Source organism: Erythrolamprus reginae, chromosome 3 (assembly GCF_031021105.1).
Source record: "Erythrolamprus reginae isolate rEryReg1 chromosome 3, rEryReg1.hap1, whole genome shotgun sequence".
Taxonomy (NCBI): domain Eukaryota; kingdom Metazoa; phylum Chordata; class Lepidosauria; order Squamata; family Dipsadidae; genus Erythrolamprus; species Erythrolamprus reginae.
The window spans coordinates 140312232-140338560 of NC_091952.1; the positions used below are offsets into that span (position 1 = coordinate 140312232).

The following is a 26329-nucleotide window of genomic DNA, read 5'->3' on the forward strand; positions in this document are numbered from 1 at the left end:
GGGGAGTTCACAATCTCCACTGGCAGGCCGTTCCACTGGTTGATCGCTCAGACCGTCAGGAAGTTCTTTATCTCCAGGTTGAATCTCTCCTTGGTCAGCTTCCAACTGTTGTTCCTCGTCCGGCCCTCTGGTACCCTGGAAAATGAGAAAAAATGAGAAAAAATTGAATATGTAGAACAAAAATTGAAAGATTCCAATAAAGAATTAGAAAATTATTTGAACAATTTAGAGATAGAGAGATCCTCCTATTTTCTAAGATTCCAAAATACAGTGATACCTCTTCTTACAAACCCCTCGTCATACGAACCTTTTGAGATACGAACCGGGGTTTTAGATTTTTTTGCCTCTTCTTCCGAACTATTTTCACCTTACAAACCCACTGCCGCCACTGGGATGCACCGCCTCCGGACTTCTGTTGCCAGCCAAAGCGTCCGTTTTTGCACTGGTGGGATTCCCCTGAGGCTCCCCTCCCCTCCCCCGAGTCTTCGGAGAGGGGCGGCATACAAATCCAAATAATAAATAAATAAATAAATAATGGGAAACCCCACTTCCGGATTTTGCGATGCTGCAGGGGAATCCCAGCAGGGGAATCACATTAGTGCAAAAACGGGCGCTTCGGCTGGCAGCAGAAGTCCAGAGGTGGGGTTTCCCAGCGAGGGAAGCCTCAGCGAGATTGCAGCATCGCAAACTATGCCCGGCGACACCAATTATCTAGGGAAGTGCACCTGAGATTTACCTGAAAAAATACATTATAGAGTACATTATGAAAGGTAAATTAACATACACCGGCTGCGGCCGACCGGAGAGGTAGGAGGAGAACCACTGAAGAACAGTGCCTCCCACTCCCAACCCCTCCAGCCAGTGCAGAAGGATACCATGGTCGATGGTATTGAAAGCCGCTGAGAGGTCAAGAAGCACCAGGACAGAGTACAAGCCCCTGTCCTGGGCCCGCCAGAGATCATCCATCAACACGACCAAAGCAGTTTCCATGCTGTAGCCGGGCCTGAATCCAGACTGCTGAGGACCTAGATAATTGGCTTCTTCCAAGGACCGCTGGAATTGGAGTGCCACCACCTTCTCAACAACCTTCCCCATAAAGGGAAGGTTGGAGACTGGACGGTAGTTATTAAACACGGCTGGGTCCAGGGAAGGTGTCTTGAGGAGGGGGCGCACAAGTGCCTCCTTATAAAGGGCTGGAGAGGAAGGAGGGGGCCTCAAGGAGGTGTTGACAATCTCCTAGGCCCAGCTCCATGTCACCTCTCGGCCGGTCGAAACCAACCAAGAGGGACACAGATCCAGTAGATAGATGGCGGAACTCACAGCTCCAATGGCCTTGTCCACTTCATCAGGTGTCACCAAGTCAAACCCCTCCCAGACTGATGGACAAAGACGTTTAGCCCCAGTCACCTCGACTGACCCATTGTCAGCTGATACTGCTATGCAATTGGAGTCGAGATCAGCCTGGATCCGAGCAACTTTATCAGCGAAAAACGAGTTAAATTCCTCGGCACTATCCTGCAAGGGCTCCCTAACTCCCCCCTAATTTAGAAGGGAGCGGGCCACTGTAAACAGAGCGGCCAGGCGGGCTTCCACTGATGCAATCAAGGTGGCATGGTACGCACATCTTGCCACCTTGAGCACCACTTTGTAGGTCTTAATAAAAGCTCTTACAAGTGTTCGGTCAGATTTAGACTTACTCTTCCTCCATCGCTTCTCTAGACGTCTCTTCTGGCATTTCAACTCCCGGAGCTCCTCGTTGAACCATGGAGCTCTACGGGGTCTATTGCCACAGAGAGGTCGCAATGGCGCAATTCGGTCGAGAGCCTCCGCTGCAGCTTTGTTCCAGGCCTCAGCAAGAGACTCTGCTGAGCTGTGGACAAGTGAATCTGGTAAAACCCCAAGCGCCCTCTGAAAGCCCTCAGGGTCCATCAGGCATCTGGGGCGGAACCTCCTAATCGGTTCCACCTCCCTGCGAGGGAGGATTGGAGCCAGGAAATCAAGCCGCAGTAGAAAATGGTCTGACCATGACAAAGGCAGTGCTTCTAAGCCCCTTAGTCTCAGACCATTATTCAATTGCTCCGAGAGGAATATCATGTTGGGTGTGTGTCCACCCTTGTGAGTCAGATCCTGAATTACTTGAGTCAGGTCCATGGCTGTCATGGTGGCCATGAACTCCTGTGCTAATCCAGAGGAACTGCCGAGTGATAGCAGATTGAAGTCCCCCAGGACAATAAGTCTGGGGAACTCCACCTCCTCGAGCAGCACAGGCAGGGCTGTTGACACACAGCTGGGAGGCAGGTACATGAGTAACAAGCCCACCTGAACCCCTGAATCCAACTTCACAAGGAGTGACTCACAACCCGCAATCTCTGGGGCAACGAGTCTACGCAGGTGAAGGTTCTCCCTGGCTACAATAGCCACTCCCCCCCTTCCCTGGGGTCGAGACTGATACCATATCTGAAACCTGGCTGGGCATAATTCCGAGAGAGGAACTCTTCCCTCTGGGCACAGCCAGATTTCAGTAACACATACCAGATCGGCCTCCTCATCCAGGATTAAATCTCAGATGAGGAGAGCTTTGTTTACTATCGATCTGGCATTGAGCAGCAGCAGCTTGAGCCCGGGGCCCGGATTACACTCATCACCAGGACCCCGGGTTGAGCTCACGGTACCGGAACAAGGGATCGCTATTAAGCAGCGATCTCTTTTTCCTCCAGAACGGCTAGCCCCCTGACTCCCGCCATATCTACCTCTCCCCAGCAGGACCGGAATATTCTGGCCCTCTGTCACCCCGGAGAGAGATGTCCCCATCCCTCCTGGCCCTCCACCGCCAGATAGGCTAAATTCTGCATTCAAACTGTCCCCATTGTACCCATACATAGCATCCCACCCACCCCGCTCATTCATCTCATATAAATTACAATTACCATTTACCTCATCCATGCTATAGTCCGACCCATCCTATCCATTCCACAAATTACTCCAATCATTCATTCCATTCATTTCATATATGCCTTCCATCCGATCCCACATATCCATCGCTAAAATTACCCCCCAATAAGTTAGTTAAAAGGTATATAAAAGTTAAAATTAATTAATTAATTAGAAAAGGTTTAAAAAGGTCAATCAGTCAATTATAAAATTAAACTGAGACAATAATATAAATTGGAATCAAATAATGTAAGATCAGTTCTTAAATAAATAGTTCAAAATTCATCAGTCAATCAATCAATCAATCCAGGTCAGGGTGATAATAATGTCTTTAGTAAATCTTTCTTTAAGACTGCTGTGTTATAAGGTCATCCACTAGGGGCGCAGTGTCTTCAATGTTATACGATAGGGAATAGAGAATACAGAAGATGGATGGAAGCAGGGGGAGGAGGAGGGGGGAAGATGATAAAGCAATGATCTCAACATTTGCAAGGGGATTCCATTGTTCACTCTCCCACAACTCTGCCCTCTGTTCTTTCAGTCCAATCCCAGCCAACACTCCACTCCACAGGGCAGTTCCAACTCGCCTCAGCCTCCTTCCTGCATGTTCCAGCCATCTGTCTCTTTTGTTCCCCTCAGCACCAGCAGCTCTCACCCACTTGCATCGTACAGCTCCTCGCCCACCAGCCAGCATCACCAGCTCCTCCGCTCTTCGCAAATGACCTCCAGCGCCAAGAGCCGACCGCACCCACCGGCCTGCACCCTCTGCGTCCTCAGTTTGACACAGCACCAGTTACTCTCACTTCCTGGTGCCTCGCTAAGAGGGTCGGTTTGTTCCCCAGGTTGTTCTCCGCTCATTTATCTCCAGCTCACCTCTCTCCACCTCAGTGTTCAGTGTCTGGGAGCAGCTGCCATCTTCTGCTCCCGAGCTGATCAACCAGGCAATTTTTCGGGGCTATTGTCTCTGGTGCCACATAAAGCAACACAGCAGCATTTGATATTAATCCCCCAAACACAGAGGGTTGCAAAGCCAGAAGGAATCAGACAATATCTGGTCTGGATTGACTCATTTCTGATGATCTTTGCTGTTGTCTCAGAGGAGCGGCGAATCCTCCATCTCCTCTCCACTCACACCGGAACCGGTGGTTTAAAAAAAAAAAATACATGAAATTCTTCTGAAAATAAACTCTAAAAATATTTGTATAATTGGCGACTACAATGGGATAATAGACCCCAAAAATGGACCACAAATCAGAAGGAACAAACAAAACAAAAGGACCAATTCTACCAATCACATTTGACAATATGACAGAAAACTTGATTTGATAGATATTTGGAGATAAAGACATCCTAAGCAAAAACAATTTACATTTTACTCAATACCACGCAATTCCTTCTCTAGAATAGATATGGTATGGGTCAATAAAACAATGCGCAAAAAAATAAAATTGGTTGAAATAGAACCAAATACTTGGGCAGACCACAGTCCACTAAAAATAATATGGCAGGAAGAAAGGAAATAATTTAGAAGGTGGTGTTTCAACATTAAATTGCTTCAAGATGAAAATTATATCAATATGATTAACAAAGAAATGGAATTATTCTTAAGGAAAATAAAAAAATACAACAATACAAGGCCTATACAAGAAGCTTAACAATATCATATTTGGCTAACAAAAATAGGGAGGAGAAAAAAGACTATAATCATAATTTAAATGAGATTACATGATTAGAAAAAAGCATTCAGCAGGACCTGGGAAATAAAAAGCTCTTAAACTCTCTGATGGAAACCAGGCATAGAATAACTCTTATTGACCAGCAAGAATACATTAGAAATATTAAACAAGTTAAACAAATTTATTTAGAAATGGCAAATAAACCAGGTAGATGGTTTCACAAAAGATTAAAAAAGAAAAGAGTAAAAAAATAATTTATCAATTAGTAGATGAAAAAGGCACATCACAATATACTGAGCGGGGGGAGAAATAATACGCAATTATTATAAAGAAATTTATAAATGACAAAAAAGTATTTAAAAGAAAATTTATTACAAATTGAGGATCAAGATAGGCTGATGATGAATGACAAAATAACAATCCAAGAATTGCAACAGGCCCTGAAAAAACAAAAAATAATAAATCCCCAGGTCCAGACGGCTTTCCAAGGAAGTTTTACCAAAAAATTAATAATACCTCAATAAAGCAAAAATCCCTGATTCGTGGAGGGAGTCATATATTACAGTGATTCTGAAAGAAGGACTAGAAAAAGATAAGACTCAAAATTATAGGCTGATTTCGTTACTGAATTCAGACTACAAAACCTTTATGACAATTTTAGACGAAAGAACAAAAAAAGTCCTGAACAAAATTATTCATTTGGACGAAAGTGATTTCCTTACCACTAAGGCAAATCAAGCACTGCACAATTATTATGTCTTAAACATAATAGAATTCTGTGAAACTTATCCAGGCAGGCAGGTTGCCCTGACCTTCCTGGATGCGCAAAAGGCTTTCGATAACATCAGTTGGCAATACTTACTAGACTTGAATAAAAATTTAAAACTAGGAGATAGTTTTGAAAGTATTATCCAGAATATATATACCGCACAATCAGCCAGGACAATAATAATCGGCGACATGACTAACGCGTTTCCAATAAAAAAAGGGGTACACCAAGGCTGTCCCATGTCACCCCTTCTCCTTTATCCTTGTAAAATATGAAACAACAATGAAATAAAAGGAATAAAAATAAAAGTTCTGGTCCAAAACTAATTTCAGAAGTTGAGAAATTCAGAGAATTTGCAGGGTTGAAAATCAATAAACAAAAAACAAAATTAATGACAAAAAACAAAAGTTCTAAATCTACAAACAAATAAAAAGATACAATATTTAGGACTAATTATAACTAACAAGATCTCATCCATTATAGAAACACAGAAACATAGAAGATTGACGGCAGAAAAAGACCTCATGATCCATCTATTCTGCACTTATACTATTTCCTGTATTTTTATCTTAGGATGGATATATGTTTATCCCAGGCATGTTTAAATTCAGTTACTGTGGATTTACCAACCACATCTGCTGGAAGTTTGTTCCAAGGCTCTACTACTCTTTCAGTAAAATAATATTTTCTCATGTTGCTTTTGATCTTTCCCCCAACTAACTTCAGATTGTGTCCCCTTGTTCTTGTGTTCACTTCCCTCCTGAACCCTTTGACATATTTAAATGTTTCGATCATGTCCCCCCTTTTCCTTCTGTCCTCCAGACTATACAGATTGAGTTCATTAAGTGTTTACTGATATGTTTTATGCTTAAGACCTTCCACCATTCTTGTAGCCCGTCTTTGGACCCGTTCAATTTTGTCAATATCTTTTTGTAGGTGAGGTCTCCAGAACTGAACACAGTATTCCAAATGGGGTCTCGCCAGCGCTCTATATAGCGGGATCACAATCTCTCTCTTCCTGCTTCTTATACCTCTAGCTATGCAGCCAAGCATCCTACTTGCTTTTCCTACTGCCTGACCACACTGCTCACCCATTTTGAGACTGTCAGAAATCACTACCCCTAAATCCTTCTGAAGTTTTTGCTAACACAGAACTGCCAATACAATACTCAGATTGAGGATTCCTTTTCCCCAAGTGCATTATTTTACATTTGGAAACATTAAACTGCAGTTTCCATTGCTTTGACCATTTATCTAGTAAAGCTAAATCATTTACCATATTACAGACGCCTCCAGGAATATCAACCCTATTGCACACTTTAGGGTTATATGAGATAATTACAAGAAACTAGCACAAGAAACTAAAATAAATCTTGAAAAATGGGGAAACTTGCAATTATCTATGTTTGGTAGTATAGCTGTACTAAAAATGAATATTTAATTTGTTTTATTAGTATGCTCGGGCGGCTATATTCTCCTGAAATTCTTATTCCTGTACTGCCCCTATTATTTGTTTGTTTGTTTGTTTGTTTGTTTGAATTGAAAGGGACCTTGCAGGATATCAAGTCCAACCCCCTGCTTAAGCAGGAAATCCTACAGCGCCCTAGCCAAATGACAGTCCAATCTCCTTTTGAAAATGTCCAGAGTTGGAGAGTTCACAACCTCTGCTGGCAGGCCATTCCAGTGGTTGATTGCTCTGACCGTCAGGAAGTTCTTCCTTATTTCTAGGTTGAATCTCTCCTTGGTCAGCTTCCAACCGTTGTTCCTTGTCTGGCCCTCGGGTGCCTCAGAAAACAGCATGACTCCCTCCTCTCTGTGGCAACCCCTCAAGTACTTGTAGACTGCTGTCATGTCCCCCCTGGCCCTTCTTTTCTCTAGGCTATCCATGCCCAGTTCCAGCAATCTCTCTTCATAAGTCTTGGTTTCTAGTGCCCTAATCATCTACACCTTCTCCAGAGTTTCTATGTCTCTTTTGAAATGTGACCAGAACTGAATGCAGTACTCCAGATGTGGTCTGACCAGGGTGTTATAGAGTGATATTAATACCTCTCTGGTCTTGGAGTGTATCCCCCTGTTGGTACAGCTTAGGACTGTGTTGGTCTTTTCAGCCACTGCTGCACATTGCTGGCTCATATTTAGTTGATTATCCACCAAGACTCTGAGATCCCTTTCACAGTCACTACTGCTCAGTAGGGTTCCTCCCAGACTGTATGCGTGTCTAGGTTTTTTTTTAATGTAGGTGAAGGACTTTACTTTTCTCGACGTTGAACATAATTTTGTTAATTTGTGCCCACAGCGTTAATCTATCTACGTCTTTCTGTATTTTGAGCCTATCTTCTAGGGTGTTGGCTACCCCCGCCAACTTGGTGTTGTCTGCAAATTTGATTAGTTCCCCTCTATTCCCTCATCTAGGTCATTGATGAAAATGTTGAAGAGCACAGGGCCCAGGACAGAACCCTGTGGTACCCCACTGCCTACCTTCTTCCATGTGAATTTGGAGCCGTTGAGGATAACTCGTTGGGTGCGGTTGGTCAGCTAACTGTTTATCCATCTGCATATGTTGTACTCTACCCCGTTTTTTTCTAATTTGTGGATTAGGGGATTGTGATCTACTTTATCAAAAGCTTTGTTGAAGTCCAAGTATATGAGGTTAACTTCATTGCGTTGGTCTACTGATTTGGTTATGCTGTTGAAAAATGATATGAGATTAGTTTGGCATGATTTGTTTCTGACAAAGCCATGTTGGCTGTTGGATATTATCTTGTTTGTTTCTAGGTAGTGGCAAAGATGTTTTTTGATTATTTTCTCCAGTATTTTTCCAGATATAGAAGTCAGACTGGTTGGTCTGTAGTTACCTGGGTCAGTCTTTTTACCTTTTTTGTGGGTGGGGACTACATCAACTCATTTCCAGTCTTCCGGTAGATCTCCTGTGGGAGAGATCTATTTTTGGTAGTGAGGAGAAGTGGTTCCGCGATGGTGTCTGCCAGTTCTTTTAGGACGCTGGGGTGTAGTCCGTCTGGTCCTGGCGATTTGTACTTATTGATCTCCCACAAGTGGCCCCTTATTCTGTTTTTATTTATGTTGAGTTCAGTTCTGGGGCTTTTTATTGCAGCTGAGTTGCAGGTTGGTTGGTTAGCTTATTAGCTTAAACCAATTTTTTTTCAGGGAAATAAATAAGAGTTTTACAAAGTTTATATGGCAGAATAAGAAACCCAGAATCAAATTATCATACCTGCAAGATATTAAGGTCAGGGGTGGCCTTGGACTTCCAGATCTAAAACTTTATTATAATGCAGCCTCACTAACATGGATCAAAGATTGGATCAGTCTTTCAAATAAGAGGATTCGGATATGACTTGCAGATGGGCTGGCATAACGATCTGTGGAAAATAGAATCAGAAAAACAAATGACATTTAATAAACATCTTATTAGAAAACCTTTACTAAAAATTATGAAATTAAAAAGAAATGCTACATTATAATCCTGAGATGGTTGTCAACAATGGAAGTCAGTATATACCCAAATTTGATAGACCCCATAAAACTTTAAAATATAAAGATATTCTACACCTAAATGGAAATTTAAAAACTAGAGAAGAATTGGAAGCCCAAAATTACAAGATAGACTGGTTGACATATACCCAAAATAAAATCTAGGTATAATAAAGACAGAGAAATTTTGACAGGGCCAGATGATAAAATAATTGCAAAGACTTATCAACATTTTTTAGAAACGGATAAGATGGAATATATAGTGAAAGGCCCCAAAAGGCAAAAAAACATGTGATACATACGGAATATAGTTGTCGGCTATGAATAAATTAACTGCCTTGAAATGGCCCTGGGTTGGGCCTAGAGGCAAAAAGGAGCTGTGACGTTTCTTCAATATATCAGGGTGATCCAACATAAAAAAACATATAGCCCCTCCCTGGTACAGAGCTGAAGGAATCAGGTCTGGTGGCTCAGCTGTTAATTCTCTGCATTACAAGGCAGAAGCTGCCAGATCAAATCCCAGTAAGGGTGTGGCTAGCTGATGAGGCCAGAACAAGGCCGAAATGGTGCCATCCTAATCTCCCTTAATTTAAAAAAATTCAACAAAAAACATGTGATACATACAGAACATAGTTGTCGGCTATGAATAAATTAACTGCCTTGAAATGGCCCTTGGTTGGGCCTAGAGGCAAAAAAGGAGCTGTGACATTCTTTCAATATACCAGGGTAATCCGACATAAAAACAACAACATATATGTGTGTGTGTGTGTGTGTGTGTGTGTGTGTGTTTTCATAGATTTTCACGGGTATATGTATGTAGATTGTTCTGAGTTCGGGTTTTGCCCCGTGTAATATTTTGCATGTCTATGCGACGTTTCGGATCCCATCTTAAATTGAATATACTGCGTAATGATTTACAATCACAAAATGTAATTGATACAGGTTATGATCTGTGGAAATTTTTCAGATTTATCTCTGTTTTTTAATTAAGTGAAAACCAATAAATAAACTTGGGGGGATAAAGCCTGAATGGCTGTGAGTACTGCCTCCTAAAGATTGTATCGACTATCCATCCTTGGCTCTGGGAGGGGGAATTGCCCCCCGCAGAATGAGTTCACAATTTGGGTCTCCTCCTAGACCCACAGCTAATATTGTACCAACATCTAACAGCTGTGGCTAAGGAGATCTTTGCACGGGTTTTTCTGGTGCACCAATTGCAACCCTACTTGGATCATGAGGCGCTCTGCACAGTCACTTGTGCCCTTATCACCTCATGGTTGGATTTTTGCAACGCACTCTACATGGGGCTACCACTGAAGAGTGTTCGAAGACTACAATTGGTCCAAAATGCAGATGCACAAGTGGTTGTGGGTGCACCTAGGTACATTCACATTACACCAATCCTTTGTGAGCTGCACTGGCTCCCTATTGGTCTCCAGACTCAATTCAAGGTTTTGGATATTACCTTTAAAGCCCTACATGGCTCAGGGCCAAGTTATTTCCAAGATTGCATTCTATCTCATAGTTCTCAGGGATTCTTAAGATCCCACAGAGCTTGTCTCCTCCAGGTCCCATCAGTTAAACAGTGTCGGCTGGCAGGCCCGCAGGGTTGCCCAGCTCTCTGGAACCAACTACCCCCTGAAATCCGGACTACCCCCATTCTATTGGCATTCTGGTTCTGGTGGAGCGGCAACAGGGTGGAAGCAAGCCACTCCTGCTGTGAACTACAGTTTTAACATCTTCACTGCTTGTTTTGAGTCAGAATTGGGCTTTTTCTGCCATCCGAAATTACCAGCTTCTGAAGTCCTGATTGTTCTGTGGACTGAGATCTGCAGCCAAAGAATGAGGTCAATTTGGGGGCGCTGAATGCTGAAGGTGGAATGTGGAAGATGGCGACTGCAGCCGGAAGCTACTGGTAGCCTAAGATTCCGAAGACTGATTACAGAGGTTAGAGGATATCGGGGGTGTTCTGTCGGGCTCTCTGGTAGAATCCTCCCAAAAATTCACAGGTACAAATTTCAGACACACACACGTTTGAAAATTCAAAACAATGTTCTTTATAATGAAAATTCACTTAAACTAAGCCCTCTTTTGATGTAGCAAAGAGCACTCGTCTCCAAACAAACTGGTAATTTATACAAGTCCCTTATCAGTCCTGTGATACTTAGCTTGCAGCTGTGAGGCAATTCAAAGTCCTTCTTTCACAAAGTGAAACACACTTTGCTCTGGTTTAGTTTCAAAGCGGGGAAAATCAGCACACAAAAAGTCAAAATCAGTAAAGCAGTCATGAAACACAACGATCAGATAATCCTCCACAATGGCCAAACCCACAGGCTGCTATTTATAGCAGCCTCACTAATTACCACAGCCCCACCCAACCACAGGTGGCCTCATTTTCTTTGATAATAATCTCTCAGTTGTTGTTGCCTATGCATCGCTCTCCACATGCGTGGCTGTATCATGAACTCTTGTTCTGAATCCAAGGAGGAGCTAGATAATTGATCTCCTTCTGAGCTGTCTGCCACACTCTCCTCCCTGTCACTCATGTCTTCTTGGTCAGAGGAGCCTTCATCATCAGATTCCACCAGGGGCAAAACAGGCCTGCAGCATGTGGATGTCTCCCCCACATTCACAGTCCTTGGGGCAGGAGCTGGGCCAGAGCTAACCACAACAGGGGGCAATGGATGAGCTGTAGATGAGGTGGGGGGGATGCCCAGATGCCTGGAGGACACCCAGAGGATTTAATCCTCTCTGGCCAGACACTTTGACTTTGGCTGCTGGACATGACCGAGGACATTGGCTGGTGGGAGCAGCCAGTGCCTGGAAGAGCGTAATGCAGGAGAAGAACAAGGACCGAGAGAGCTGCTGTGTGTGGCCAAAGGGGAATGACCTAGTCACTTGGGGTGAGCCAGAGACATTCAGGAAGGGCTCTCTGGTGCCAAACCATGATAGTTGGCCAGTGAGAGTGACCGACAGTGGAGGGGATGAGAGAAACTGGCCAAATTGTTTGGACTTTGACTTTAAGAGAAAGCAGAGCCAAGGGTGAAGGCTGGTGGGAGCAGCTAACCCTAGGAACAACACCTTGATACTTCTCCTCCTTTTTACCCCTTTTCTCTTCCCATTTTTTTCCTTGGGTGCCAAGAGACTTTCAGGACTCTCAGATAAATTAAATGGGACTCTCATTTTTTAAGAAGAAGGACACATTAATGAATTGAGATTATATGCCTATATTAGGCTGGACAATTGTTATAACATCTTATATTCTGATTCAGATCAACTGTGTTTTTATTGGTTTGTTCTATTCATACTGTTTTTTACTGCTTTTTTTACTCTTTTATATTTAATTCTATTTTAAATTAATTTATATTCTATCTACTTGAATTTAAGCTTAAATTAATGAGTGTAAGTGATTGAAGATGTATGTTGTGAGATTGAATGAGTGGTTATTGAGTGTTAACTTTGGGGAAATTCATTGCAGAAATGAGTTCTTATATTATTCTGTATTGTAATTGTAATTGATTAATCTATAGGAGATTTTTAATTTAATTGAGGAAGAATGTGTATGACTGAGATGGATTGATTGGTTGGATGTTAGTATAGTACTATATGTATATTTTTATTATTGTATTTTAAGTAAATTAATTAACCTAAGGAAAATTGATTTTAATATTAGATGAATGGATATGATTGTAAGCTTGAATCTTTGAAATGAATGGAATGAATGGAAGGGTCAGTTTACCTGGCGCCCTGAAGGCAGGAGTGGGGGAACCTATCTCTGGGGTGGTAGAGAGCCAGAATATTCTGATTTTGTTGGGGAGAGGCAGATATGGTGGGAAACATGGGGTAGACCACTCTTGGGGAACAAGGGACCATTGCTTGAAAGCAGTCTTTCGTTCCAGTCCCATGGACTCAGCCCAGAAAACTGGTGACAAGCAAAATCCGGACGCTGGGCTCAGGCTGTTGCTGCTTAATGCCAGGTCTGTTGTAAATAAAGCTCCCCTCATCCAGGATTTACTCCTGGAGGAGGAAGTAGGCCTGGCATGTGTGACTGAGACCTGGCTGGGTCCAGAAGGAGGAGCTCCTCTTTTGGAAATGTGCCCAGCCGGGTTCCAAGTGTGGCACCAGCCACGACCCCATGGAAGGGGGGAGGAGTGGCAATTATAGCCAGGAAGACCATCAAACTGCATAGGTTCACTGCCCCTGAGATTGTGGGTTGTGAGTCCCTTTTTATGAGGTTGGACGTAGGGGTTGGACCTTGCTCATGTACCTGCCTCCCAGCTACGTGTCAATAGCTCTGCCTGCACTATTCGAGGTAGCCAGACTGGCGGTGGAGTCCCCCAGACTTATTGTCTTGGAGGATTTTAATCTGCCGTTGCTCGGCGAATCCCTCTCAGGGCAGTTGAGTAATGATCTGATATTAAGGGACTTAGAGATGTTGCCTTTGTCATGGTCCAATCATTTTCTATTGTGGCTTGATTTTAAGGCTCCAGTCCTTCCTCATAGGGAGGCAGAACCGATTAGGAGGTTCCGCCCCAGATGCCTGATGGATCCAGAAGATTTTCAAAGGGTGCTTGGGGTTCTGCCAGATTTGCTTGTACACAGTTCGGCAGAGTCTCTTACTGCAGCCTCGAATACGGCTGCGACTGAGGCTCTAAACTGAATTGCACCTTTGTAACCTCTCTGTGGCAACAGATCCTGGAGATCTCCTTGGTTTACTGAGGAGTTCTGGGGAATGAAACACTAGAAGAGAGGTCTAGAGAAGCGTTGGAGGAAAGCCAGATCCGAATCTGAGCGAATACCTGTAAAACTCATATGGAGATTTAGGACTTCCAGTTTTGGCGTCAATGCTGACACCAGGCAGCCTTCCATTTCTCCGGGGTTGTCCTGGCCTTTCGTGTGTTTTATGGTGGCTTAACGGTAATCACTGACCTGGAGAGATGGTGATTTAATAGAGGAATTCCTTGTGTACCTGAGGGAGGTCGGCGGACCCACCGGGAAGCAGGGAAACCCTTTTTGCCAGCACACGAAGAACCGATCTGCAGATCGGCCCGAAGCTGTGACGCTCCGACTCCATTAAGGAAGCTGTGAGAGGACGGCGGTGAAAGCTTTTGGAGTGAAATAAGTGAAGAGATTCCATTTGATCAATCGTTGTTTGTGGATAATAGCAGATGAAAGACCCCCTTTTGTGTGCTTTGTATTGTTAAGGAATAGTGCCAAAACCCTTGAGAAAAGCGGCGACTGCGATTCTGTTTAATTGGCTGATGGCGGCAGAGAACAAACAAGATTAGGCAGATCGAGCAGATGTGTGAGTGAAAACCATATACCAACTGAACTTTTCTGCTGGACTCTGTTTGTGATTTTGCAGTGATAGATTGGAAACAACGTGTGATACACAACAGTTGGGGGAGAGAAAGTTTTTGGATGTCTTGATGGTAAGAGGAAGTTTTGGACAGATTTAAGTGGATTAGAACGAATTGAGTGGGTGACAAGCTACAAAACCGGAGGTCTTTATATATTTAATCTTTTTTTTTAACCTTCCCTTTCATCCCCTCCCCTTTGTTTAATCCCTTTTTTCCACCTCACTTTCGATTGTGTATTGACTTTGCATTGTTGTTCCAGTTGTTAGAAAACAAACAAAAAACTACAAACTTTGAACTTTGATTTCCTATTAAACCTACAACGCTGGTCCCTTACTGGTAGAGACTGTCAGAGACTGTCAGAGACTTCCTTACTGATAGAGACTGTCGGAGACTGAACTGTGAACTGTGACTCAGCACTATTGCATAAGCCCAAGGAGAGAGAAAAGAAAAGGGACGAAAACGTTCCTCGATACTATCTGCTCCTTATTGTTTTCCTTCCCACTCCTGAATATTCTTGTCTCCTGTTGCTCTCCCTCTTTCAATTTCAATTATTTTTTTGAATACTTTATAAGTGATTTGTTGCAACGTTGAGAATAACCCTTTGATTGATTTTTGATAATATTCTATACTGATATATTGCCATTACATTGTTATACTGCCATTGATAATACTTTATACTGTTATATTGTCATCACTATTAGAGAGCTATTGAACCTATGAATTAATTGAATTACTGAGCTAGATTTACTTACTGATTTATATTTAAACTAATAATTTATTTGTTGACCTATATACATATATGCTGATGTGTTAATTTATCTATCTATTAATACAAATACCATAACTTGCTAAACAACTGTATTTAACTATTATAACTATTAGCTATTATATATTAATTGAAAGTTATTTTCCATTACTTACTACTTACTCAATTATTCTAACTTATTCCAACTTACTTGAATACCCATATCTAGAACATTAACAATACTTATGAGATATTGATATAGAACTGTATATGAGTTTTAAGAATTGGATTATAGAGTTTATTACAAGTTATCTTACTAAGATTAATACAAATAAACAACATTGAATATTTTGAGTACAAGCTAAACTAATATTTCTGTATCTTTTACTATACTCTATCTGACTTTCCCATAAAATATTCAAAATGTCATCTACTAATACAAACACAATTACTAAATCTTGGAGGAAGGCAACACCTCAACCCTCAACCCCGACCATCCAGCGTAACTTAGAAAACCCTTCTACTGACAAAACATCAGTTGTACAACCAGACCAAGTTGCACCCATCACCTTAGCCTCCTTACAAGAGATAATGATTAATATGCAGAAATCAATGGATCAGAATTATGAATTAATAATGGGAAATATGGGTGCAATGAAGGAAGATATCAAGGAAGATATTAAGAAAATTGACGGTCGTGTTGGACATCTTGATGAGAAGATAGCGATGATGCATGGAACCCTCACACAGAATGATGAAAAAATTTAAAAAATTGAAGAACTAAATGACAGAATGAAAACCAGACTACAATACGCAGAAAGTAGAACAGAATATATTAATAAAAATCTGGAAGAGGCCATTTTAAACCTCGAGCTTAAAAAATCAGCATTCTTCTTGAGGTTTCAGAATATTAGCGAATCAAGTGAAGAGAACCTGCCTCAGATCATGTCAGAAATTCTTGCATCCATCACAAACAAAACCCCACAGGAAATGTATCAACAAATGGATGAAATTTACAGACTATCCACAAGCTATGCAAAAAGAAATCGCCTACCCAGGGAAGTATGTATTAGATTTACAAAACGTACTATAAGAGATGAAATCTACAATATGTCAAAGGAAAACCCTCCATCATATAAAGGAAAAGAGATCATAGTCCTACGTCAAGTTCTCAGACGAGTTCATGAAAAGCGGAAACCCTATGAAACACTAGCTATGGTAATAAACTTAACAGAAACAAGATACCGTTTAGATGGCTGACACCTGAGGGCATGCTTATCCCCTTAATTGATTAAAAATACAAAATAACTTCGATAGAAGATGCAAGGGACTTTTATGATCAAGTCATCAAAAAGGTGGATGAGGAATGTATTAGGGAACAAGAATCAAAAGATAAACCTAGCCTGGATGAAATTAGCTCTGAAGACATTCTCTCAGATAAGGAAACTGGACTTAAATTAATGGAAGAATATGGCAGAGACGGCCCAACAACAAGATCTCAAGCGGAGGCGAGAAAAGAGAAAAGAAGAGAACCAGCAAACTAACCTACATCACAAAAAAACCTTACCAAACAATGGAATAAGACTATTCTCCATTAATATTAATGGCCTCAACTCTCCTAGTAAAAGGAAAAAAACATTCCACAAAATTGAACAACAAAATGCAGATATAATTTGTCTCCAAGAAACACATGTAAGAAAACAAGACCAATTAATTTTAAACCATCCCAAGCTTGGAGAAATCTTCTCATCCCTTGCTCAAGTCAAGAAAAGAGGAGTAGTACTATACATTAAACCTAAACTCAACCCCCAACTAATTTACACAGATGACAACGGACAGATATTAATAGTACAAATTACATCAGGAACAAAGAAAATACATATAATCACAATCTATGCTCCCACAATAAATCAATCCACTTTTTATGCAAAACTACATCAAAAAATTACAGAATTAAACTTGACAAATATAATAATAGTAGGCGACTTCAATGCAATATTAGATAGGAAAAAGGATCATAAAAGCACTAAACAAATGAAAAAGAGAAAACAACTACCGACAACTTTTGAACAACTTACAACTGAATTAGCTCTAAAAGACATATGGCGTCACTTTAATCCAAACAATAGACAATATACCTTTTTCTCTTTTCCTCACAAATCATGGTCCCGCATAGATATGGCCTGGGCTGATTTAGAATTTATCAATGAAGTAACAGACATACAAATACTTCCAAACTCCTGGGCAGATCATAACCCCATATTGTTAAAATGGAGAGATTCAACTAATAACCATTCAAGACGATGGACTATGAACCAAACAATATTTAAAGAAGAAAACTTTCAAAAAACTTTAAAACAAGAAATATGTGAATTTCTCCAAATTAACAATGATGGTAGCACTTCCTCACAAAACCTATGGGACACAATGAAAACCTATGTGCAAGGAATTTATATTGCATACCAAAGAAAAAACAAAAAACAAAAACAAAACAGCCTACCCACACTAAAAATAAAACTTCAGAACCTTGAAAAAACCCCACAGACCAAACCAAACAACACCGAAATTTTAGGAGAACTGAATATTACAAAACACTCCATAAACCTACAAACTCAAGAAGAACTCTCACATAAATTAAGGATTGCCAAACAAAAGCATTTTGAATTTGCAAAAAAACCCGGGCGATGGTTAGCCTCAAAACTCGCTCATCAAAAAGCAGATAAAACCATAGAGGCAGTATATGATCATACAGGTGTCTTAAAAACAACACTTAGTGATAAAAAACAAATAATTAAATCCTTCTTTGAGGAATTGTATAAAAAAGATGATGTAAATGAACAATTAATAAATAAACTATTTGAGAGCTTAGAAAATACAGAAAAAATAAATAAGGAAGATCAGGATATGCTAAATGACAAAATAACATCAATAGAACTAATCAATGCAATTATGAAACAAAATAATAATAAAACTCCGGGTACAGACGGTATACCTGCTGAATTCTACAAACAATTTCAAGAAATGCTGGAACCTATAATGTTACCTCTCTTTAATGAAATTTTTGAAGGTTCAAAGCTTCCTTCCTCTTGGAATGAGGCCTATATAACTTTATTACCTAAAGATACACAAAATAGAGCTTACATTCAAAATTATCGCCCAATATCCCTTCTTAATTCAGACTATAAAATCTTTGCATCAATCATAGCTGAAAGATTTAAAAGAATACTAACTGTTAGAATACATACAGACCAAAATGGCTTTCTTCCAGCAAGAAATATAGCAACAAATACAAGGATTATTTTGGACTCTTTAGAATATTACGATAAAAACACAGATAAACCAGTAGCATTCCTATTCGTAGATTTACAGAAAGCCTTTGATAGTTTATACTGGGAATTTTTCACAACACAAATGGCGTCAATGCAACTCGGTACTAAATTTACAGAACTCATTAAAACTATTTACTCAATACAAACAGCCAAAATACTGATAAACAATGATATGACAGAAACAATAAACATCAAAAAAGGAGTGAGGCAGGGCTGCCCCTTAGCCCCCCTGATTTTTATTTTCGCACTAGAAGTTCTACTAAATAAAATAAGACACAACAAGGAAATCCAAGGACTAAAAATTAAAAGTGAACACTATAAACTTCAAGCATTTGCTGATGACATGGTGTTCATTGTACAAGACCCCTTAAAATCTGCACCTATTCTAATTAATGAAATAAATAAATTTGGAGAGATTGCCAGACTAAAAATAAACAGGGGAAAAACAAAAATGATAACAAAAAATATGACAAAACAGCAGATATTGAAACTAAAGTTAACAAAAAAGTTAAATACCTAGGACTATGGATTACCGCTAATTGTAGCACTATCAAGAAAGACAACTACGATAAACTAATCAATGAAATGGACAAAGACTTTTGCAGATGGTCGAAGCTCCCACTTTCTATAATGGGGAAAATTGCCATAATTAAAAGTAATATACTCCCTAGATTTTTATACCTTTTTCAAACTGCACCCATTAAATTAAACAGGACTTTTTTCAAAAACTTACACAAAAAAATTTGCAAATTTATATGGACAAAAAAAAAGGCCAGAATAAAACTTAAAGACCTACAAGACCATAGGTCAAGAGGTGGATTTGGGTTACCAAACATGGAACTATATTACCATGCTTCAATTGCAAACTTACTGAAAGAATGGATAACACTAAAAAATTCTAGAATATTAACACTTGAAGGCTATGACCTTCAATCCGGATGGCACAAGTTTCTGATGGCAGACATAGGTAAAATACCAACATACTTCAGTTCACACTACATACGAAAAACCTTAATTAACACCTGGCACTTTATTAAAAAAAAACATTACCTCTGTATCCCAAAATGGATATCCCCAACAAAAGCAATTATATACCCAAATGCATTAACCCCTGACAAAATTATAACATACGACCAACTGTTAAATGAAAATAATGATCTAATCCCTAAACAAAAACTCATGGAAAAAGGTATTAAAGTGGATTGGTTACACTACCTACAAATTAAATCAAAATATAATGAAGACAAGAACAAATTAGGCTTTCAAAAAAACAATCTCCTTGTTAAGATAATTTTTGGTCCACAAAAAAAACAAATATCAAACATATACAATATCCTCCTTCAACACGATACAGTAGAAGAAATAGTTAAAGGAACTATGATAGCGTGGTCACAAAATTTTGGATATACAATTAATTTAAACGAATGGGAAAAAATTTGGACTGTTAACTGCAAACTAACGATGGCAACTTCATATAAGGAAAATCATTATAAAATGTTCTACAGATGGCACCTGCCACCTGCTAGACTTGCAAAAATGTATCCAAATTTATCACCACTATGTTGGAAGTGCAGGGAAAAACCAGGTACATATTACCACATCTGGTCAGTGTTCCCTCTAATTTTTTTTCGGGGTGAGCGGAAAAGTATAGTGTCTGAGCGGCAGTCCCTTTGGCACTGGGCGACATATAAGAATAAATAAATAAATAAAGTAAGTAAGTAAGTAAGTAACTAACTAAGTAACTAAGTAAGTAAGTGAGTGTGAGCGTGCGCTATCACACATGAGCAAGTTCTTGCATCCATAATTCTATCCTTTCTATGTCTTCCTCCCTCTTTCCTCCCTCCCACTTTCCTTTCTATCTCTCCCTCCCTCTTTTCTTTCTATCTTTCCCTCCCTCTTTCCTTTCTATCTCTCCCTCCCTCTTTCCTTTCTATCTCTCCCTCCCTCTTTCCTCCCTCCCTCTTTCCTTTCTATCTCTCCCTCCCTCTTTTCTTTCTATCTTTCTTTCCCCCTGCCTTTCTCCAAGCCCTTCCTTTTCCCTCTCCCTAACTACCCCCTTCTCCCTCCTTTCTATCTCTCCCTCCCCCTTTCTCTCTCCCTTCCTTCATCTTTCAATCCCTCTCTCTCTCCATCCCTCTTCCTTTCTCTCTTCCTTCCTTCCTCTCTTTTTTGCTCTTTCTCTCTCCCTCCTTCCCTCCCTCTATGTCTTTCCCTCCCCCTCATTCCCCCCTCTCTTTCTCTCTCTCTTGCTTTCTCGCTTTCTTTCTCATTCTCTCACCCTTCCTTTCTCTCTCTCTCTCTTTCTCTCTCGTTCACCATGCCGGCAACAGAGAGAAAAAGAGAGAGAGAGAGAGATGGAGAGAGAGTGGAGGGCGCCGTTGTCTTCGCCTCTGCCCGGCGGCTCTGCAGCGAAGAGGAAGCAGCCGCGCACCGCCTCCCGGGAGCCCGGCTGACTTTTGGAGCCGTTTTGTTTTCGGCCGGGCGGAGGCGGCGCGCGGAGGCGAAGACACGGTGCCCGGCCAAGCTCCGCCTCCCGGGAGCCCAGCCAACTTTTGGAGCCGTTTTGTTTTCAGCTGGGCTCCCGGGAGGCGGAGCGTGGCCGGGCACCGTGTCTTCGCCTCCGCGTGCCGCCTCCGCCTGGCTGAAAACAAAACGGCTCCAAAAGTCGGCCGGGCTCCTGGGAGGCAGAGTGTGGGTGGGCGCCGTGTCTTCGCCTCCGTGCGGCTCTGCAGCGAAGAGGAAGTAGCCGTGCACCGCCTTCCGGGAGCCCGGCCGACTTTTGGAGCTGTTTTGTTTTCGGCCGGGCGGAGGCGGCGCGCGGAGGCGAAGACACGGCGCCCGGGCACGCTCCACCTCCCAGTATCCCAGCCGACTTTTGTATCCCAGATGACTTTTGGAGCCCGCTTGCCGCGAGCGGCGGGCGAGCGGTGGGCGAGCGGGCGGTGAGCAGGCGGCCCGGCGGCCAGGTGTTCGGGGGGCAGCCGGCGCACGCTCCCCAAATCTCCCTGCCAGCCCACCCACCCGGAACATTCAAAATAAGAAAACCCTTCGCCTTCGCTCTTACTTTGAATGTTCCGGGCGGGCGCGCAGGCAGGGAGATGGGAAGAGCGCGCGCCGGCCTGCGCACCCGCCAGCCTCCGGAGAACGCCTGCCCGCACGGCCGAGGAAAAGGGTGCGCGGGGGGTATTTTGGAGCGCGAGCGCGCTCACGTGCGCAGCTTACAGGGAACGGTGCATCTGGTGGACATGTGAAACCACCCCAAAATATTGGTATAAAATCAAAATTATGCTAGAACAAATCACCTCCCAGACCATCCATGCAAAACCCGAACTATTTTTATTAGGAATCATAAGACAAAACTTTAATAAAGGAAACAGATATATTATAATTCACATTATTACAGCTGCAAGGATTCTATACGCACAATACTGGAAACAGGAAAAAACCCCAACCGTTCTATCCCTTTTGATTAAAATAATGGAATGTGCAGAAATGTCCAAGCTAACAATGGAATTGCAAAACAAGGATGAGTCAGATTTCTATAAAGCATGGGACAAATGGTACCATTGGTTAAAAAAAAGAAATTACTTAAAAATTATACATCAAGAAAAATGTCCAACTAAAACAGCATGTAAAACCAGTAAATAACGACATGAATCATAATACTAAATTGAAACGATAAAATATAAACATCGATCGACACAAATTTTGAACTACAAGGAAACTGAATGAATAAATTTATAAATTGCTGATAAATGATGACACTAGCAACTACGTCAAATACATATGGATAAAAACTTCAGGAAAGTCTATACCACCTATATACTTAAACTACAGGCCGCAAAACATAGAAGCCCCAGCTCTAACGCTGGTCCCCCACACTCTTCTTACTACTCTTTTCTTCCTCCACTTGTATTTCTTTCCTTTCTCTCTAAATCCCTTTTCCTTTCTTTCCCTCTCCTTCCCCAATTACGCATGCTATATAAGTAATGTACATTTACTTTTCTGTACCCTGTTTTTAATGTAATACATTAAAAAAAAAAAACTCATATGGAGATTTACAAAGTGGTGATCAGGTCGACAAGACATGCATACAATGTCGGCCTGATTGCGTCTGCGGAATCCTGCCCAGCCACCCTGTTTAGGGTGACTCACTCCCTCCTTAATCAGGGGGGAGTTGAGGAACCCTTGCAGGGTAGTGCTGAGGCATTTAACAAGTTTTTCATAGATAAAAATGCTCAGATCTGGACTGATCTTGACTCCAATTGGAATGCAGAGTCAGCTGACAATGAGTCAGTCAAGGTGACGGGCTCATCTTAGTCCACCTGTTTGGAGCGAGCTTGACTGATGACACCTGATGAACTGGACAAGGCCATTGGAGCTGTGAGTTCTGCCACCTATTTATTGAACCCGTGTCCCTCCTGGCTGGTCTCAGTCAGAAGGGAAGTGACACTCCTGGGTCCAGGAGATTACCATACTTCTCTGAGGGAGGGGTCCTTCCCAGCTCCCTACAAGGAGGTACTTGTGCGCCCCCTCCTCAAGAAGCCTTCCTTGGACCCAGCCATATTTAATAACTATCGTCCTGTCTCCAACCTTCCCTTTATGGAAAAGGTTGTTGAGAAGGTGGTGTTGCTCCAGCTCCAGTGGTCCTTGGAAGAAGCCAATTATGTAGGCCCTCAACAGTCAGGATTGAGACCCGGCTACAGCATGGAAACTGCTTTGGTCACGCTGATGGATGATCTCTGGTGGGCCTGGGCTTTTTGACCTCTCAGTGGCTTTCGATACCATCGACCATGATATCCTTCTTCGCCGACTGGAGGGGCTGGGAGTGGGAGGCACTGTTTTATGGTGTTTCTCCTCCTTCCTCTCTGGTTGGTTGCAGTCAGTGTTAGTGAGGGACCAGAGGTCGATTCCTAGGTCCCTACCTTGTGGGGTTCCTCAGTGGTCGGTCCTCTCCTCCCTGCTATTTAATATCTATATGAAACCACTGGGTGAGATGATCCAAGGGCACGGGGTGAGTTACCACCAACACACTGATGATACTCAGCTGTACATTTCTACCCCGTGTCCACTCAGTGGTGGACACGGGGTGGAAATATCTGGTAGAGGAGATAGGAAAATGGTTATAGTAAAGAACTGTGAAAAGAAGGAAGATAAGATGAAAAAATGCATTTGAGCCTGTGTCAAACCCCCACCATGGTCATGCCCACCCCCAGCCACACATCATGCACACACACACACAGGCCCTCCAAGGTCAGATGTAACCCTGATGCAGCCCTCAATTAAATCGAATTTTACAGACTTATAGTGTAAAGAAGATCATGTTTCTATGACAGATTATCAAGTCTATGGCATCCTCTTCCTATTCAGGTCTCCGAGGAACCCACATGGAGCATGTCTATGACTTCTATAAGCCAGACCTGGCTTCAGAATATCCTATGGTAGATGGACAGCTTTCCATTCAGTGCTATTTCCATGCTCTTGATCAGTGCTATGCCATATATCGAAAGAAAATTGAAAGCCAGTGGCAGAAAGGTCTGTATGCCTGGAAAGTTAAGCTCTCCCTTGTTTTTTCTCATCCTCTTTATGCAAGTATGACATGGTATATAGCTCCACCCTTGGAAAGTTGTACTTAAGGTGTGAAAAGGAAATAGGAAATACAGTAATAAGAAATAAAAGAGAAATAGTCCTCATCTTGTGCAACCTTATTAAAAGGGGCCATGATCTTAAAACTAAGTAATCTGTGTTTTTAGATTAATGTTTTGGGCAGTGGAAAAGGAGAAGGAAGAATCTTGAATACATAGCTCTGCTCAACAATGGAATCTGAAGTAATGAATATATTCCTTCCCCTTATTTCAGGGCCTTTTCTCATGACTGAATTACTGAATATCACCTTGACTTGATAGAAAGCAATATTTACATGAACATTCACTGTCCCCATTATCAATTCTTTTCTGACCTCAGTTGTGTCTGTTCCAAGCTGATTTCCATTATCCAGTGATACAGCCAGAGATTTTACTTATTTTAATAAAGGCGTAGATTTAGACTAACAGTGTTGGGGGGGGGGCTTGTAGGTTATCTAATACAGCCCCGTGGTCAAGCAGGAGACCAGAGAAGGGCTACCAAAATTTTTACTTCCACACTGTGCGCATGGCTTATGCAGGATGCCCTGTGTTTTCTTTCAACATCTTTCAGTGCAAATTGGGTGCTCTGGGGTGGAGCTCCATTTTCGCTACCCCACTGCGTTTCCCCTTGTCCGGGCAGTAGCCCACCCCTGCAGGACATTATACCATTTCTGACAAGTAGCTGTCCAGTCTATTTTTGGGGGGCAATTTTTTTTTCTCCATACACACGTTTTCAATACATTTTTAAAATACTTTCATAATACAATAAAAATAATATTGAGTTAGTAAGCCAATTATAATTACCTCTCCAAAATTATTAATTCCCAATTAATTACTTTGTGTATTTATCAAACCCACCAGACCTTGACCTCTAATTTGTCATCTAGATATCTAATTTTCAACCTTGATGTCCTTTAAACCTTATTAAGTTAATCAATAACATTTTACTAATACAAGCATGCTCTCGTGCTAACTCCTCCTTCTTATGTATTCTCTGAAACCCTTACAAGAAAAAAATAAACTTTATCTACTAAGAAAGATAATAAAAAAGGACCAGAAAAGAGAGAAAAAACAAAGAAAAGACCAAATTCTATTACTATAACATTAAAAAAAAAATCAATCCATTATTCTAAATCTTCAATGCTTAAACATTTATTATAATATGCTAATATTTCATTTCATATAATAATCAATTATTATTCAAATATTTATCACTTCATTATCATCAACTTTCCCAATCTTTCATAATTCCAATAATCCAAGTAATCCATTTCTATATAGTTCTCTGCTTTAATGAAATTTCATAAATTCAAATATGAATTTATGGGTCCAACAACGCCCAAATAGATCTAACTACATCATTTCATAATTAATGCATATTTAATAATGTATCATCCCTCCTTCAGATACCATGTGTGCTAAACCTCTGAACTCTTATTTCTTGTCATCTTAAAAACCAATATTTTCTTCTTCCCTGTCTTTCTACAAGAGTACAGAACATTTTTCATTTTCATTCTAATTCCTATCTTATTCTGCTATTTCCGGGATGTCAGCTCATATCTATTCTTCATTTTATTAGTGCTTAATGTAGTGCTTAAATCATCAAGAATGTGACCATCAACCCCATCCACTCCCTCTTCAATCAAGCCGTTTTCTAATTCATTTGTCTTTTTAAATTGCTTATCGTCCTTTTTCAGCTCATTAGATATAAAACCCACTATTTCATCAATATTATGTCCTTTAATCTTGTTCCTTTGAAGAATGCCCCTCTGATCAATGTTCCCTCTATAGCAGCGTTTCCCAACCAGTGTGCCGCGGCACACTAGTGTGCCGCGAGACATGGTCAGGTGTGCCGCGAAACTCCTAGGGAAGTTCCAGCTGGGCGGGGCGCTGCCGGTGCCTCCGACCTGGAGCTCCCACTCACAGCTGCCCCCTGGCTACTGCCTGATGCTGCTGTTGCCGGCGCTCTCCTGCTGGACCCCAAAGAAGGAAGGCGGGAAAAAAGGAGAGCTTCATTCTTCGCACCGGCAGCAAGAGGAGGAGGGCGCCATCAGCAGCGGCACCAGGTAGTAGCCGAGGGATGGCGGTGGCAAGAGCTCCAGGGCGGAGTCACCAGCAGCGCCCCGCCCAGCTGGAGCTTCCCTGGCGGGGGCGGCAACCGATGTCCTTTGGGGCCCGGAGGGAGGGCACTGGCGGTGGGAGCAGGAGGGTGCTGGGCCACGCACGCCTGCACCAGTGCACCCCAAATGCCCCCCCGCGCACCCTTTTCCAAGGGTGCACCCAAAGCCGCGGCCGCCCCCCCACGCCTCTAGCCCCCTCGCGCCCCTGGCTACTCGCTGCTGCCTTCGCCGAAAGCGCTTTTGTCCCTGGCTCTCAGCGAGGGGGCTGCAGGAAAGGCGGCGA

The 26329-nt window shown here is 41.8% G+C and overlaps 1 protein-coding gene across 2 annotated transcripts in view; it reads left to right on the forward strand.

Moving 5' to 3' along the window:
• The window catches only part of LOC139164558 (hydroxymethylglutaryl-CoA synthase, mitochondrial-like), a 99853-nt gene that overhangs the window by 23881 nt on the left and 49643 nt on the right, over nucleotides 1-26329 (forward strand). Inside the window, exon 4 of one of the 2 annotated variants that reach the window (XM_070746861.1) lies at nucleotides 23673-23837. The exons of the other annotated variant lie outside the window; for it this stretch is intronic. Coding sequence (XP_070602962.1) covers nucleotides 23673-23837 — 165 coding nt within the window. The remainder of the gene's footprint in view (nucleotides 1-23672; nucleotides 23838-26329) is intronic. 2 annotated transcript variants of the gene reach the window in all.